At 45.0% G+C, this 15,118-nt stretch overlaps 1 protein-coding gene across 1 annotated transcript in view; it reads left to right on the plus strand.

Moving 5' to 3' along the window:
- Positions 1 to 15,118, plus strand: part of LOC145988599 (dynein beta chain, ciliary-like) — a 292,854-nt gene that overhangs the window by 66,201 nt on the left and 211,535 nt on the right. The window contains exons 18-19 of the mRNA XM_083123590.1: positions 287 to 364; positions 1,858 to 2,028. Of these exons, the coding sequence (XP_082979716.1) occupies positions 287 to 364; positions 1,858 to 2,028 (249 nt within the window). The remainder of the gene's footprint in view (positions 1 to 286; positions 365 to 1,857; positions 2,029 to 15,118) is intronic.

Genomic DNA, 15,118 nt, shown 5'->3' on the forward strand with positions numbered 1-15,118 from the left:
ATTTTGCATGATTTGCATAGCTCATAGATAACTGAGACTTTAGAAAGTGTCACATCGGTAAATAAACTGTAATTTTTCATGTTTAAGAGTTCACATTTTGCAGTTCATTTCACATCATTTTGTGATAAAATATGGTAGAATAAGGAACTTCTCACCTTTAAGAAACATGAAAAATGAATGCGTTATTTCACATTTTGTGTTTCTATCAAAATCGAAATATGCATGCCTCTATTTATAAGTTTCAATAAGTTGTAGACATGTAATGCCTATCTTTTTCTCATTACAGAAAGACATGGATGAATTTGCTGGGATTGAAGAAAGGCGGTCTTTTGTATTGGAAAGGGTGAAATTAGAAACAGTGCAGGTAGGTATACTAAACAAGTTCCAAATGTATACACTGAATGTCAAGTTTGTTAGAGACACAAGCATAGTCAACACAAAGGTCATGGGCTCAATTAACAAATCTGTGCTGAAATTTGTCCAGTTGCAGCAATACCAGCTTTAGGACTCCCCCTAGCAAAAATGAATAGCTGGCTCTACATAATCGAAAGAGCTCCCTCATAGCCAGGCAGTTAGCGTTCCTCATCTTTAATGCGAGCAGTCTTGGATTTGATCCTGGTGAGAGCTTCTACAGTTCACTGTTAATGAAGCCTTCTGAGAACACTTAGGGAGATAACTTCAGTCTCCAGTCTCAAAATCCCGAAGGCAGTGGTAATGGGACTTTATGTGTTGACAAGCTACTCAGCAGGCCTTGGTTCTACAAGTGCTGTTGCACCATAAAGTTCATCAGCATAAAAGTAAAACAGTGTTCAGTATGTAAGTACCATGGTTCTAAATTTTGCACAGAATAAATCTAAAGAAAAATTAATGATTAGAACAATACCATTAATATGAAAGGAAAATAGAATAAATTAAATAACCTGCTGGTGTTTTCGACACTATAAAAAAAAAACCCTGCGATTTCTGTATGCTGATTATTTTGCAAAATATATGTATTGTTCTAATTTTTTATTGCTCAAAAAAAAAATATATATATATTTTTTTTACACTCTAAACAAATAGGAACCCCTTGAATAATGAACAGTTCTTTCATTACTGTGTTAATGATATTTTCTGTAGAAATTTTAGTGAAAATTTGCAGACTTGCCCAGGACTAGAAAGTGGCTTTCTGGCATACTGTATCATTGCTCTACCAATATATTGCTCTATATTATAATTTAGTTCAATGTTGTGCCATTTTTTAATACTTTTTATTGATATAAACATATAATCCCCATTCCCTAATATTTTAAAGTAAATGTCTAAATATGTAGTTGCTTTTGCATTGCAGTCATCTTGTAACATATATTTATTAACGAGGTCAATGAGCCATTCAGGTTCTTCAAGGACCATTTGGAATTTTATGTTGGGTAGGTAGAATATTGGTATTGCCCAAAACTTCATATTGGTCCATCCCTATTATAAAGTTTAGCTCTATAGGGATTATAAATATTGAATGTGTGATGTGAGAAAATGTAAAAATCTCTGGAAGCGTGAAATTGGGTTGCATTCACTTTTTTCACACAGTGTTGCAGAATTTAATAAAATGACAAATTTTGCATAATTGACAGGATAATTAGTCTCCATGAACATGTTAGATTTTTGCAGACTCGGGAAAAATATCAGTCAGTGTTGGTGGAACTGATACTTTCCATTATCTATACTGCTGGTATTAACCAATACAGGCACACTGGCATCAGTATCGGCTCAGCGCTAGTTGAATCTATTTGGTATGTACAGTTTTCAAGTAATACATTTTTATGATTCAGGCATTCTTTTTTGATGACTGTATTTTTTCTTTATTCTTATCCATTTCAGGCTACAGAATACATTACCAGGTTCCAAGAGTACTCATCATTATGGTTGGACGATCGCAAAGAGTTCCTGAAGAACTTCCTGATCTATGGTCGCCAGATGACTGCAGACACATTTGACATCAATGCCTTCCCTCCTGAGACCCCACCTACGCTGGAGGATTTCAGAGAACAGGTACATTTACATATACTATATGAGAGGCTGTGGAAAACTAGTCCTTGTAATATATCCATGTCAAACTGAAATCTTTGTTAGGACTAAGCTTTATCTGCTGCTCTGAACATTACCATCCTGGAAGCTCAAACACAACTTGACACAAGAAACTGTCTTAAGCCTTATACTGGATTTGATTGATAGTAGATAGAAAAAGACAGTTCAACGCCCGAAAATGGGGCTCGCCTTAATGGATTTTTCTCGTAAGGCATGAGCCCCATTTTCTGGCAGTGTTGCCAGCTCCTTACTCGAAAAAATCACCAAGGTTTTTTTGGGGTCTAACCTAGCCTAAAGCAAGGAGCTGGCAATCTTGCTTGAGGTATTTTCTCGCAGTGTTGCCAACTCCTCACTCGAAAAAATCACCAAGGTTTTTTTTTTGGTCTAACCTAGCCTAAAGCAAGGAGCTGACAACCTTGCTTGAGGCTTGCGTTACAGTGCATAAAGCAAGGTTGCCAACCCACTGGTACTTTTGCCATAGCCTTTTACAAGAAAAAAAAAGAGATAGGGAAGAGTTAAACAACCGACAGCTTACCCACAGCTTTTTTTGCTCTAACCTAACCTAAAGCAAGGAGGTGGCAACTTTGCTTGTGCAATCAACCCGGTTGACCGCCCTCAAGTAAAAATCAGCGTTGCCAACTCCTCACTCGAAAAAAAATCAAGGTTTTTTTTTGGTCTAACCTAACCTAAAGCAAGGAGGTGGCAACTTTGCTTGTGCAATCAACCCGGTTGACCACCCTCAAGTAAAAATCAGCGTTGCCAACTTTTCACTCGAAAATAAATCACCAAGGTTTTTTTTTGGTCTAACCTAACCTAAAGCAAGGAGGTGGCAACTTTGCTTGTGCAATCAACCCGGTTGACCACCCTCAAGTAAAAATCAGCGTTGCCAACTCCTCACTCGAAAATAAATCACCAAGGTTTTTTTTTGGTCTAACCTAACCTAAAGCAAGGAGGTGGCAATTTTGCTTGTGCAATCAACCCGGTTGACCACCCTCAAGTAAAAATCAGCGTTGCCAACTCCTCACTCGAAAATAAATCACCAAGTTTTTTTTTTGGTCTAACCTAACTTAAAGCAAGGAGGTGGCAATTTTGCTTGTGCAATCAACCCGGTTGACCACCCTCAAGTAAAAATCAGCGTTGCCAACTCCTCACTCGAAAAAAAATCACCAACTAAAAAAAATAGAGATGCCAACGTTGGTGTAAGATGAAGAGAGAGAGAGATTTATGGCTGGCAACAGTAATAAGCGAATGCGCCATATCGTAATTTTCCAACTCCGTATATCGTGACCTTTGTAAACCTCTCTCGGGGGGAACGATGTGCCACACACACACACACACACGCGTGCGCGTGTATTGTGACGCAAGCAAACAGACAAAATAATAATAATTGTTGTTTTTAGGAGGCCTGGCCCCCATAACCTCGCCCAGGGTGCGTGGGTGCCCAACACCAAAAAAGTTCTATATAATGGTCGTGGGGCCATCAAAGCCGCCAACAATGAATCTGTAGAGAGTTTCGTGAATTATTATTTTTTTTATTTGCGCACCGAACTAACTTACATTGTATTTTATATAATTTTGTTGATTTTTTTTAGTATGTGGCAATTATTTTTTAAAACTGCTCTGTGACCCTCTCGTTCTTCACGTCGTAGGCGAAGGACTTCTCTGCAATCAGGATGACACTGCATAGGGTATCCTCGGGCAAGGCATCGTGGAACTCGCAGACGACCTTGATGTTGGTTCGATCGTTGACCACTACCTTCTTCCTCTTAGATGTGTTGATGACGAACATCGGCCTGCGGATTTTGAATTCGCTGGGGGTGTAGTACATGTCCACACTTCCCTCGGTCACGCGTTTGTAAGCCGTGTAAGCTTCGTAAAGTTTGAGGTAATCGTCTTTGGCCACGTCGAGGTTGTAATTCTCGCGCGGGAACACTTCGTTGCGTCCATTCTTCAGATAAACGTTCTTGATCTTGCAGTCGTCGAACTTGCTGGAATCTTTTTCCTGGTTGTTATTGCGCCCGGTCTGAAAGAGCACTACGACGAAATCTGGCATGTCGAACTGTATGTTGTTGAACTGCGTCGTCACGTCGAATTCCATGTGACTTCCCGACGCTATTTTCTGCACGCACTGGTAACCGTGAAAGTGAATCGGCACCTGCGGACTTTTCAAGATCTCCGCTTTGTACTTGAGGGCGTAGTTCGTTTCGTATTCCACCACCGGCATTCTCAATTCCATGCTCCGGATGACGCACTTGGCTGCTTCGGGTAAAGTGTTGGCTATCGGCGTGGTGGCGTCCAGACCCAAAGTAGAGTATCGCATCAGTGCGTCGTTGTCGTTGGCCGCTCTTCGAAACGTAACGCGCAGTCCTCCCTTCCACATGATCTCCTTGTAGTCCGAGAAGAAACCAGGCAGCAGACGCATGGGAAAGAGCACCGTGTGACTTTTCGTCGATATTTTGGTCCCGGCTTCGAATCCCCCGGCCTGGTAGTACGCTGCGTCCGTTTTGGATAATTTCAACGTTTTAAATTTTTTACAGGGTTTATTAAAGCACATATTTGAGGAAAACAACGCCACCCATATATAAATAAACCCCTCAAACTAACACTAATTAGAATTAGCCTACAAAATTTTTCTCGTAAGGCATTTTTTTGTAAACACTCTACCACCAACAGATCACATATAAATAAACATACCCCCCCAAAAAAATGCGCTCCATGAAAAGTTGCCCTGTGTGCAAGAGAACTATATCAAGCAAACATTTTGCAAGACATTGTCGTACCTGCGTGCCAGGCAAGCATTTGGCTGCCACTGAACTATGTTCCGGATGCAATAAACACATCACAATTGTGTATGCCAAGAAGCATAAGCTTATTTGTCTAAGCAAAAATACATCTGGTGCTCAACCGTCGACCAGCTCGACCAAGAGGAAAGCCGAAGCCGACTCGCCACCACCCGCCAAACGCGTCAAACCTGTAGCGAAAGCGAACCACTCTGCTTTCGAGCGGTTGTTAGAGGACTTTGTCCTCACTTCGGAGGGCTCATGCGACGTGCGTAGCTTTTTGGAGAACGTGCAAGCCAAAATCATTTCCATCCTCGGCGATGCACTGGCTACGCACTCCACCAAATTCTACGCATCGCTACGTTGCCAATACAAGAACCCGTCTAACAAAATTTACAGCTTCTGCCACAACACCAAGGCGAAGACGCTGCATCTGGCGGATATCGACAACCTCGAGGTCATCTACAACCAGTTTGCCGATGAGCTGGTGGCAAAACAAGAAGAACATCAAGCTAAAGGCTCGGGGGGTTCGCTGCGTGGCGAGCCTCACGAACTGTGCGTCAAACTTTGTAAGTTCGTGCCTCTCTCCGCCTCCAGCTACGTCCGCTTACCACCTACCATCGCGAAAAAAAAGGCCGTCCTGAACATCCAAAATAAAGATAACAAGTGCTTCGTATGGTCGGTGCTTGCAGCATTACACCCTGTCCACTGGAAAAACCATCCACACCGAGTTAACCACTACCTACCCTACGAGTCAGAGCTGGAAGTTGCGATGGCTGGGATCGACTACCCGGTGGCGCTTTCGGACATTCGAAAGTTTGAGGTTCGTGCGCGGTTGGCCATCAACGTTTACGGTCTCACTGACGAAAATGCGGTGTACCCCATCCGGGTGAGGGACGTAAACAACAATGATGCTCGAGAAATTCACCTTCTGCTCATCAAGACCGAGACCCATCACCACTACACCCTCATCCGTTCCCTCTCCCGGTTGGTGTCGAGCCAAAAAAGCAAGCATGATGGTAGCATAGAAGTTTGTCGCAGGTGCCTGTCAACTTTTGACAATCAAAAACAGCAGGATTATCAGCACATCAGAGGTCCCAACATCGCTGCAGAGAAGCTCGCTCGCCACAAGTTCTACTGTAGTAACAACGAGCCTGGTGTGGCAGTCTTGCCCAAACCTGGCACCGTGGAGCGTTTCCGCATGCACGGTGCTATGGTGGAGCACCCCGCAATTATCATCGCGGATTTCGAAGCCTTTCTCAAACCCCTGTCCACTTGCGATCCCGATCCCGAAGTTTCCTCCACCACCCCTTACCAACTCCACGAGGCATCCAGTTTCGCATACGTTGTGGTGCGACGTGACCAGCACATCGCCCCCGAGCCCTACGTGTACCGTGGTCCCGACGCCGCCAAACACTTCCTCGAGAGGATGGTTGTCGAGGCCAACGAGATAGGGAAGGTACTGTTGGCCCCCAAGTCTATGCTCCCACTGTCTCCCGACGATCAGCGTAGACACGACGAGGCCATCGCTTGCCCTGTCTGCGTCAAGGAGTACACCGCCAACAACCGTAAAGTTCAACACCACGATCACTTTAACGGTAGGTATGTTGGTCCATGGTGCAACGGATGCAACCTCATGGCCCGGGACCCGCGCTTCATCCCTGTGTTTTTTCACAACGGCTCGGGATACGACTTCCACCACCTGATCAAGCATCTTGGGTACGACAACGAGGGAATCAACGTTCTCGCCCAGAACGAGGAGCGTTACATCAGTGTGAGCAAGTGGGTGCGAATCCCAGGATCACGCTCTACCGTCGAGCTTCGCTTCCTCGACTCCCTGAGGTTCCTCCCGGCCAGCCTCGATGCTCTCGCAGGGAAGCTTAGCGACGAGCAAATGCTCATTACCTCCGGAAACTTTCCGAACTTGGACGCAGGTCTCTTCAAGCGTAAGGGGGTCTATCCCTACGAATACATCACAGACCCTTCCAAGTTCGCAGAGACGTCGCTACCTCCTCGAGCAAACTTCTACAGCAAGCTGCGAGGCTCGAACATCACCGACGAGGAATATCACCACGCCCAGTCCATGTGGCGCGAGCTGGGCTGTCGAACTCTCGGGGACTACCACGACGCCTACCTCAGACTTGATGTGACGCTCCTCGCCGACGTGTTCCAGACGTTCCGTGCGACCGCCATGAAGATCTACAAGCTGGACCCCGCCTACTTCTACAGTCTCCCCGGACTGGCGTGGTCGGCCATGTTTCTGGTGACGAAGATCGAGCTGGAGCTTCTTTCGGACGTGGACATGATGCTGTTTGTGGAACGTGCCGTGCGGGGTGGAATGGTCCAGGTGTCGCAGCGACACTCGCGCGCCAACAATCACCACATGGCCACCGGCTGCGACCCCTCACGACCGTCCAGCTACATCATGTACACGGACGTCAATAACCTCTACGGACACTCCATGATGCAGCCACTCCCCTTTAAAAACTTCGAGTGGGCTGACCCTTCCAACTTCGACATCGAAAGCTTCGACGATTCGGAACATGGGTTCTTCGCCGAGGTGGACCTTGAGTTCTCCGAGAAGCTGCAGGATTTGTTCTGTGATCTTCCCCCTGCACCCGAGTTCAAGTGTCCACCGGATTCTAACCAGAAGAAGCTCGTCATGGATTTCGAGTCCAAGAAGAATTACGTCCTACACTACCAGAATCTCCGGTGGTTGATGCAGCGAGGGGTTACCGTCCACGCAGTTCACCACATCCTCAAGTTCGAGCATTCTCCGTGGTTGCGTCCATATATTGAAGTCAACACGAAACACCGCACCGCAGCCACGTCCGAGCTTGATAAGGATTTCTTCAAGCTTATGAACAATGCGGTGTTCGGGAAAACCATGGAGAATGTACGGAATCGTGTAGATGTGAGGCTAATATCAAACAAAGCACAATGTCGCAGGCTCGTAGCAAACCCATTATTCAAATCGAGGACCATTTATAATGAGCAGCTGGCTCTGATTCACATGAAGCAAGGTGTGGTGAAACTCGACAAGCCCATCTACGTTGGAGCCACTGTTCTGGATCTGAGCAAGCTCCACATGTTCGAGACGTACTACGACATATTACGTCCACACTACGACCACAACATCTCACTTCTCTACACGGACACGGACAGCTTGGTGTACCACGTCCACTCAGCCGATGCATACAGGGATATAATCACGGTACCAGCTTTGGTTAACCTCTTCGACACCTCGGGCTATCCCCAGCCGAACCAGTACGGCATCCTGCCCCGAAACAAAAAAGTGCCTGGCAAACTCAAAGACGAGAAGGACGGTGATGTAATTCTCGAGTTTGCAGGTCTTCGCGCCAAGGCCTATGCCATCAAAGCCGAGGGCAGCGTTACCAAGAAGGCCAAGGGTGTCGGCAGACAGGTGGTTCGGGAGCATCTCGCATTCGAGGACTTCGTGGATTGCCTCAAGACCAGGTCGTCGGTTCTAAGAGAAGAACAGCGCATCCAGAGCGTCGACCATGTGTTGACCACAAACAAAGTTAGAAAAATTGTGCTGGATCCCAACGACGACAAGAGGTGCGTCCTCGAGTGTGGTATTCACACATTGCCGTGGGGACACTATCGCTTAGCAGAAAGCAAAACCTGCAACATATGCCCATCTTCAACAGAAGATTCATAAAAACAAAACAAAACAAAAAAAATCATGTTGTTAGTTATTACAAAAAAACATTGACTGTCATTACAAAAAACTTTGACCGTATTCTTAAATAACCAGCATGCCTATGAATTTGTTCGGTTTCAAAAAACAGATCATTATGGAAACCATACCAGATCATGAAGTCTTACCTTCCGTGTTACCTAAACTTAACGGTCTGTTGATCATTCACCTCAACAGCATTTGGACGAAACTGAATGACGATGTGGGCAAGATGTTTTATGTTTTTAATAACAATTTACATTTCTACGAAATTCCGATCGACGGGAAACTTCAAATCACCGTGCATCCGGAAAATGCAGGCGAAATCAAAATTTCTACCGGCAAGAACATTTTTCGAATCAAGCACGACAAGATGCTTTCTAACATTACGTACGATGTGTCTGCAGGAGATTATCTTTACGTGGAACTCCTCGGAGATTACGACAAACTTATTCCTCTCTTCGTAGAATTACGAATCGTCTATCCTATTATAAATAACCGTTAACCAAAAATGCCTAACGACATTTTCGGCAACACCAAGCATGTAGACCACGCAGAAGAGATTCTCATGTTGGACATTCGAGTTAAGAAGTTGAGGACCGATTTGATCGCTTTGCAGGAAACCTTAAACAAAAGTTTAGAGTCGGAAATCGCTACGCTCCAAACGCAATGTCTCGACCCCATTCTGAAAATCGATTCCGAACTGAAAACGCTGATAAAAAATTATGTCGACGTACCTTCTTACGACAGCGTTCAAAATATACAGTTGAGCGTGGATTCGCTTCAAAATGATTTGGCCAAATTACAGCAATTTCAATCGAAAAATGAAGATTTGGAAAAATTGAAACTCGAAATCGAAGAACGAACTTCCGCAATAGAAAAGAATTTCTCTGAACTTCAAACCGTGGTGAACGATATAGACGCAGAACGCTTGCATGTCGTCGTTTCCAAATTACAAGAAGAATTCACCAGCACGTTGGAAGAAATTAAATCCAAGTTGCAGACTTTGGAAGATACAATGACGAACCTACCATCGTCGGACGAACTGCAGGTCATCGGTAAAAGCGTCGCGAACATAAAAATTCAATTGGAGGCCTATCAAGATTTCGAACACATTCAAACCACCATCGCTACGCTTCAGGCGTCCTTGGAATTGATCAACGAAGAAATTAAAAATATTCACGCTGAAGCGAGAGCGTTGACGAGCATTCAAGACACGTTGAGCACGGTTCAGCAGAAGATCGAATATTTAGAAAATTTGAACGTCGAAACGAATCTCGCTCATTTTCATCACGTACTCGACAACATACAGGGTGACTTGGAATCGTTACGGACGAGCGTGCCTTCCAGCGAAGATTTGGAAAAATTGAAAACGGCGGTGACGGCACTATCCGATTCGAGCGACATCAAAAGTTCATTGAGCGATCTCGAGAGTAAAGTGGCCAATCTCCCCACCTCCAAAGAATTGCACGCTTTGAAAAGAAACATATCTCGAATGCTAAAACGACTAGAAACGGAAACGGCGAACGTGGAACAGATTCGAGACGAAATTAGTTCACTGGTGTCGACGCTGCCCACTTCGCAGAGCGTCGCCGACCTTCACACGCAGTTTACAGAGATGCGAAGCATCGTGAACGATCTTACCGAGAAGAGCTCGAAATTGAATCAAGTCGAGAACCTTCAGAACATCGTCGTCAACATCAGAGATCAAGTCGGAGTGCTGGAATCCACGCAGGAATCGACGCTGACCTCTTTCGGTGCCAAGTTGCAAGAACTCAACGAAAACTACAAGCAGTTGAACGTGGAAGTGAAAATCAAACCGTCGTTTTCTGCCGTAACGGATACCATAATCGAGCATTTGCTGCCCATCGAAAATAAACTCGGACAAGTTCACAGTAATCTGCTCGGCGTCGACACTAAATTCGCTAAACTGCATTCTCTGCAAGCCATCGAAATCAACAGCGTACCCAATCAACAGAGAATCTCCACGTTCGTCGAAGGTAACAAACTGTACATGTTGCATCCTTATCATCCGTACTACAAGTTTCTCCTCGATGGTACGATTCAGATAAACGAATTTTCGTACTGGTCTCACGGTAGAAAAGCTAGCGTTCCCACCATGACTTTGATATCGAATCGTGGTGTCCAGAAAGCAGGAAACATTCCTCTGGCACGTTGGAACGAAACGCGCAACATATATGAAATACACGAAGACGAAGATCTCACCGTTTTCGACGTGAGTGCCGGCGATAAGCTGATCGTTCAAAACACAAGCGAGGTGCCACCCTCTTTGAATCCCATCACGCTTGTGCTTCTCTTGAAACGTAATCTCTAAAAAAAATGTCTAGGCAAGCCATCGTCGAAGAATTGCATAAACCTGCACGCCGCAACTACGAACGTTTGGCTGTGGTAACCAAGGGCATCGACGACCTCTGGCAAAGTGACCTCGTGGAGATGAGCAGCGGCAATTTGAAAAACGTGCATAAATTGAACAAGGGCAACAAGCACCTTCTCACCGTCATAGACACGTTTTCGAAATTCGCATGGGCTCTACCTTTGAAGGCGAAAACGGGGACATGCGTCACGGAAGCATTCAAATTAATTTTTCGCGAAAGCGGTGGCAGACGACCACGGTTTCTGCAAACGGACAACGGTAAAGAATTTTACAACACCGTATTCCAAAAGTTTATTCAAAAACACAAGATTCGACATTATTCGACCTTCAGTCACATCAAAGCCAGCATCGTGGAAAGATTCAATCGAACCTTGAAAACACACATGTGGAAACGATTCACGCTTCGGGGAAATTACAAATGGGTCGACATCCTGCCGGAACTCGTCGACACCTATAATCACACGGTACACAGAACGATAGGCATGAAGCCAGCCGACGTTACCAAGTCCGACGAGCAGCGTTTAATTTCTACCGTTTACTGTCCAAAGTACACACCCACGACAAAAAAAGCTAAATACAAAATTGGAGACCAGGTGAGGATCAGCAAATTCAAACGCACCTTCGAGAAGGGATTCACAAAAAATTGGAGCACGGAACTCTTTACGGTGGTTCGAGTTCTACCTGGAAACCGACACACGTATATAATAAAAGATAGTAGCGGCGAGATTTTGAAAGGAAGATTTTACGAAGAGGAACTCTCTAAAACGAAACACCCCGACACGTACCTCATCGAGAAAGTATTGCGTAGAAAAGGTGACAAACTGTTTGTCAAATGGCTGGGACTTCCGGAAAAGAGTTGGATCGACGCGGACGAAGTGATCTTGTGAGTACGTGGAACGTGGTGAAGCGTCTACCGGATCCGGAAAGTCAAACGAAGAAAAAGAACGGTGAGTTGCTTCCCGACAGCATCCGCTGTCTGATCGTAGGTCCTTCGGGGTGTGGGAAAACGACACTGCTCGTGGACAATTTTCTCCTCGCACCGAATTGGTTAAATTGGAAGAACAGGCACCTGTACGTGTTCTCGAAAAGTTTGGAGCAATCCAAATACCAGCAACTGATGAAACTGTACGATGGTCTGGACATTGCAACGTTCGCTTCGGAAATAAAACCACTCGACGATTGTCGTGAAAATTCAGTCGTTGTGTTCGACGACGCCATCCTGGAAAATCAAAATGAAATTCACAACTTTTTCACGCAAGGTCGTCACAAAGGAATGGATTGTTTTTACCTAGCTCAAACGTTTTCCAAAATTCCAAAACAGTTAGTACGCGACAACGCTAATTTCATATGTTTGTTTCGTCAAGATCACACCAACCTCAAGCATGCGTACGATGACTACGTAGGCGGAGACATGAACTACAATCAATTTTCGGAACGCTGCTGCTCCACTTGCTGGAACGGTGACGATTTCGGATTCGCGACGATCGACATGACGAGGAAACCCAACGACGGAAAATACAGAAACAAAATCAACGACTTTCTAAACGTTGCAACTTTGTGAGAAACGACGTATATAAATAACGTCATGACGAAACGAAAAATCGAAGACGAAAATCTCAAGCTTCGCGATTACCTCGCGAAACGCTTCAAAGGTTGGAAATCCGAGAATCGCGGATTCTACGAAGAGAAGAAACGTCAGGATCAACCTGTGATCGATGCCATCAGCAGTCTAGGTAAAGAAATTAAAAGTGTCACGGAACAAAATAAAAATTTGATTAATGAACTCGTACCGCTTGCAGCTAAAAGTTACGCCGTACCCACGCCTATTTCGAGCATTCCTTCGACGCCGTTCGAACTGAAGGATGCACCGGCACGACGTCGAGCCATAGGCAGCACGTCGTCGTCTTCGGATAAAATCGAGTTGGGACCTTTGGCACGAGACTACCTGAGCACGGGGAAATTCGACAAGGATGAAGTGTTCGGATTGTATCCCAGCATGGAAACCAGCGAAGGCGGCGGTGTGGTGTGGAAGATTGGGAAATCGAAGGTGACCTTCGAAGGCAACGACATTAAAGTTAATTTAGGCGACAAGGATAGTTGGAACAGGTATCCGGGTACGGTGGGACTGTGGGAACTCGTCGCCAAAAAGCAGCCGAAAGATTACACCGACGAAGATTACCAAAGTTACAAGGAAATTCTGATCATGACGGATGCCTTGTACCAGAACAACGACGCCTCACAGAATAGGGTGAAATCGAGCAGCGGCGAGAAGTACAGGAATCTCATCAAACCGATTTGGAACCAGGTCAAAACAGGCAGCGGCGTCAAACGCTACAACACGTTACCCAAAGAATTCGTTTGGGTGGACGACGTGAGGAAACTCGTGGACCGATTGTTGGTGATAGCCGGCGAAGAGAATGCAGGCAATCGTAATTTCTACAACGAGAAGGTTGGCATCGTGGACATGATCAGCACGAAACTTTCCAACTTCATCGTGAACGACGACAAGGGCATAGGTTACCTGATCAAAATCATCAACACGCTGCCTCCGAAATTTTGGAACGTGGCCGAAGGAAAGGGACTCGTGAACGACATCATCAACAAGTTACCTTTCGAGATGCATCTACCTGGCTACCAGTACTGCGGACCGGGTACCAAACTCGAGAAAAGATTGGAGAGAGGAGACAAGGGTGTGAATCCGTTGGACGCGGCATGCAAAGATCACGACATCGCCTACAACACCACGCAGACGGATCTGGATGCACGTCACGAAGCAGACAGAAAGTTAGAGCACGCAGCTTTCGAAAGGTTTGTGAGCAGAGACGCATCGCTGGGTGAACGGGTCGCCGCACTGGGTACCACCATCGCCATGAACACGAAACAAAAATTGGGGTGGGGTATATAAATAACATACCGTAAAAAAACAACATGGCTTGCATAACTGATTTGCCACCCGAGCTACTATCTAAAATATTCAAAAAAGTAGTTAACGGAGATGTTAATAAACTTGTGATCATAGCAAGAACGACGCCGGCATTTCACATGGGATGCGAAATAGTTCTCAAGGACCGTCTTCGGGAGATCAGCGGCCTGAGGTGCGGTGATCTCAACATTCTGCTTTCGGCCGCAGGGGAGAAATTAAACGAGAGGTTCGATGAATTGCACGAGGCAAGGCAGGGAAGAAGACGGTACACAGATGATTGGTACATGTCTATGCAGGAGACGGAAGATATCATTACGCACATCATCGCGTTTTCCGAAGCACGGACTTTCTTCCTCTGTTAAAAAATAATAATATATATACGTGTCAAAAAAACTTGATATATAAATAACACACATCGTGAAAAAAAATAATATTGGGTATATATAAATAACACACATCGTGAAAAAATATTAAATTTCTCTCTAACACTTTGAAATTTTTTTGATATGACGATTGAAAAAATGAGTGATCTCCAAGCATTAAAACAAATGCTAAATTTGTCAGTCGAGTATGTAAAAATTCAGGAATTGGAAGTCGACAAACCTTACACGATAACTTCCGGTTCAATCGTTTCTACCCAGTATGGTCCCAAGGTACGCCTGTTGCTCAACGCACAATACAGTCTATTTTTACCAGATCGATACGCTAACATGTTATCCGACGAGAAGCTATCTATTTTAATCGAGAACAAAACTCGAATTGTGTACAAGGGGACAAAGGAACTTCTTGGCAAGAAAACAAAGCACGTAATAGAATTTGTGTAACGACTGCGAGGCCTTGAAAATATATAAATAACATACCGTAAAAAACTACACAAGAAAAAATCTCAGAATATATATATAAATAACATACCGTGAAAATAACACATAGAGCATCAACATGAAGCCCAAGGGTGTCGTGTACCAGATACCATATTCGAATCTAAAAAATCTAGGTGCTCTCGATGGGTTACTCACCAAGAAACAACGCGAGAAGAAACGTTCTTGCTTGTCGAAAGGACATGGAATGAAATTGCTGCTCAGCACACCTCAATTGAAAAGATTGCAGCGTTCGCGGAAACAGCAAAAGATCGGAGGTTTCATATTCAGCATCCCGGCCATCCTGGCAGCATTGGGGGCCGTTGGAAGTTTGGCCGGCGGAAGTGCCGCCATCGCGAAAACCGTCATCGACTCGAAGAAGAACAAGGCGGAATTGGA

Source organism: Lepisma saccharinum, chromosome 6 (genome assembly GCF_977018435.1).
Source record: "Lepisma saccharinum chromosome 6, izLepSacc3.1, whole genome shotgun sequence".
Classification (NCBI taxonomy): Eukaryota; Metazoa; Arthropoda; class Insecta; order Zygentoma; family Lepismatidae; genus Lepisma; species Lepisma saccharinum.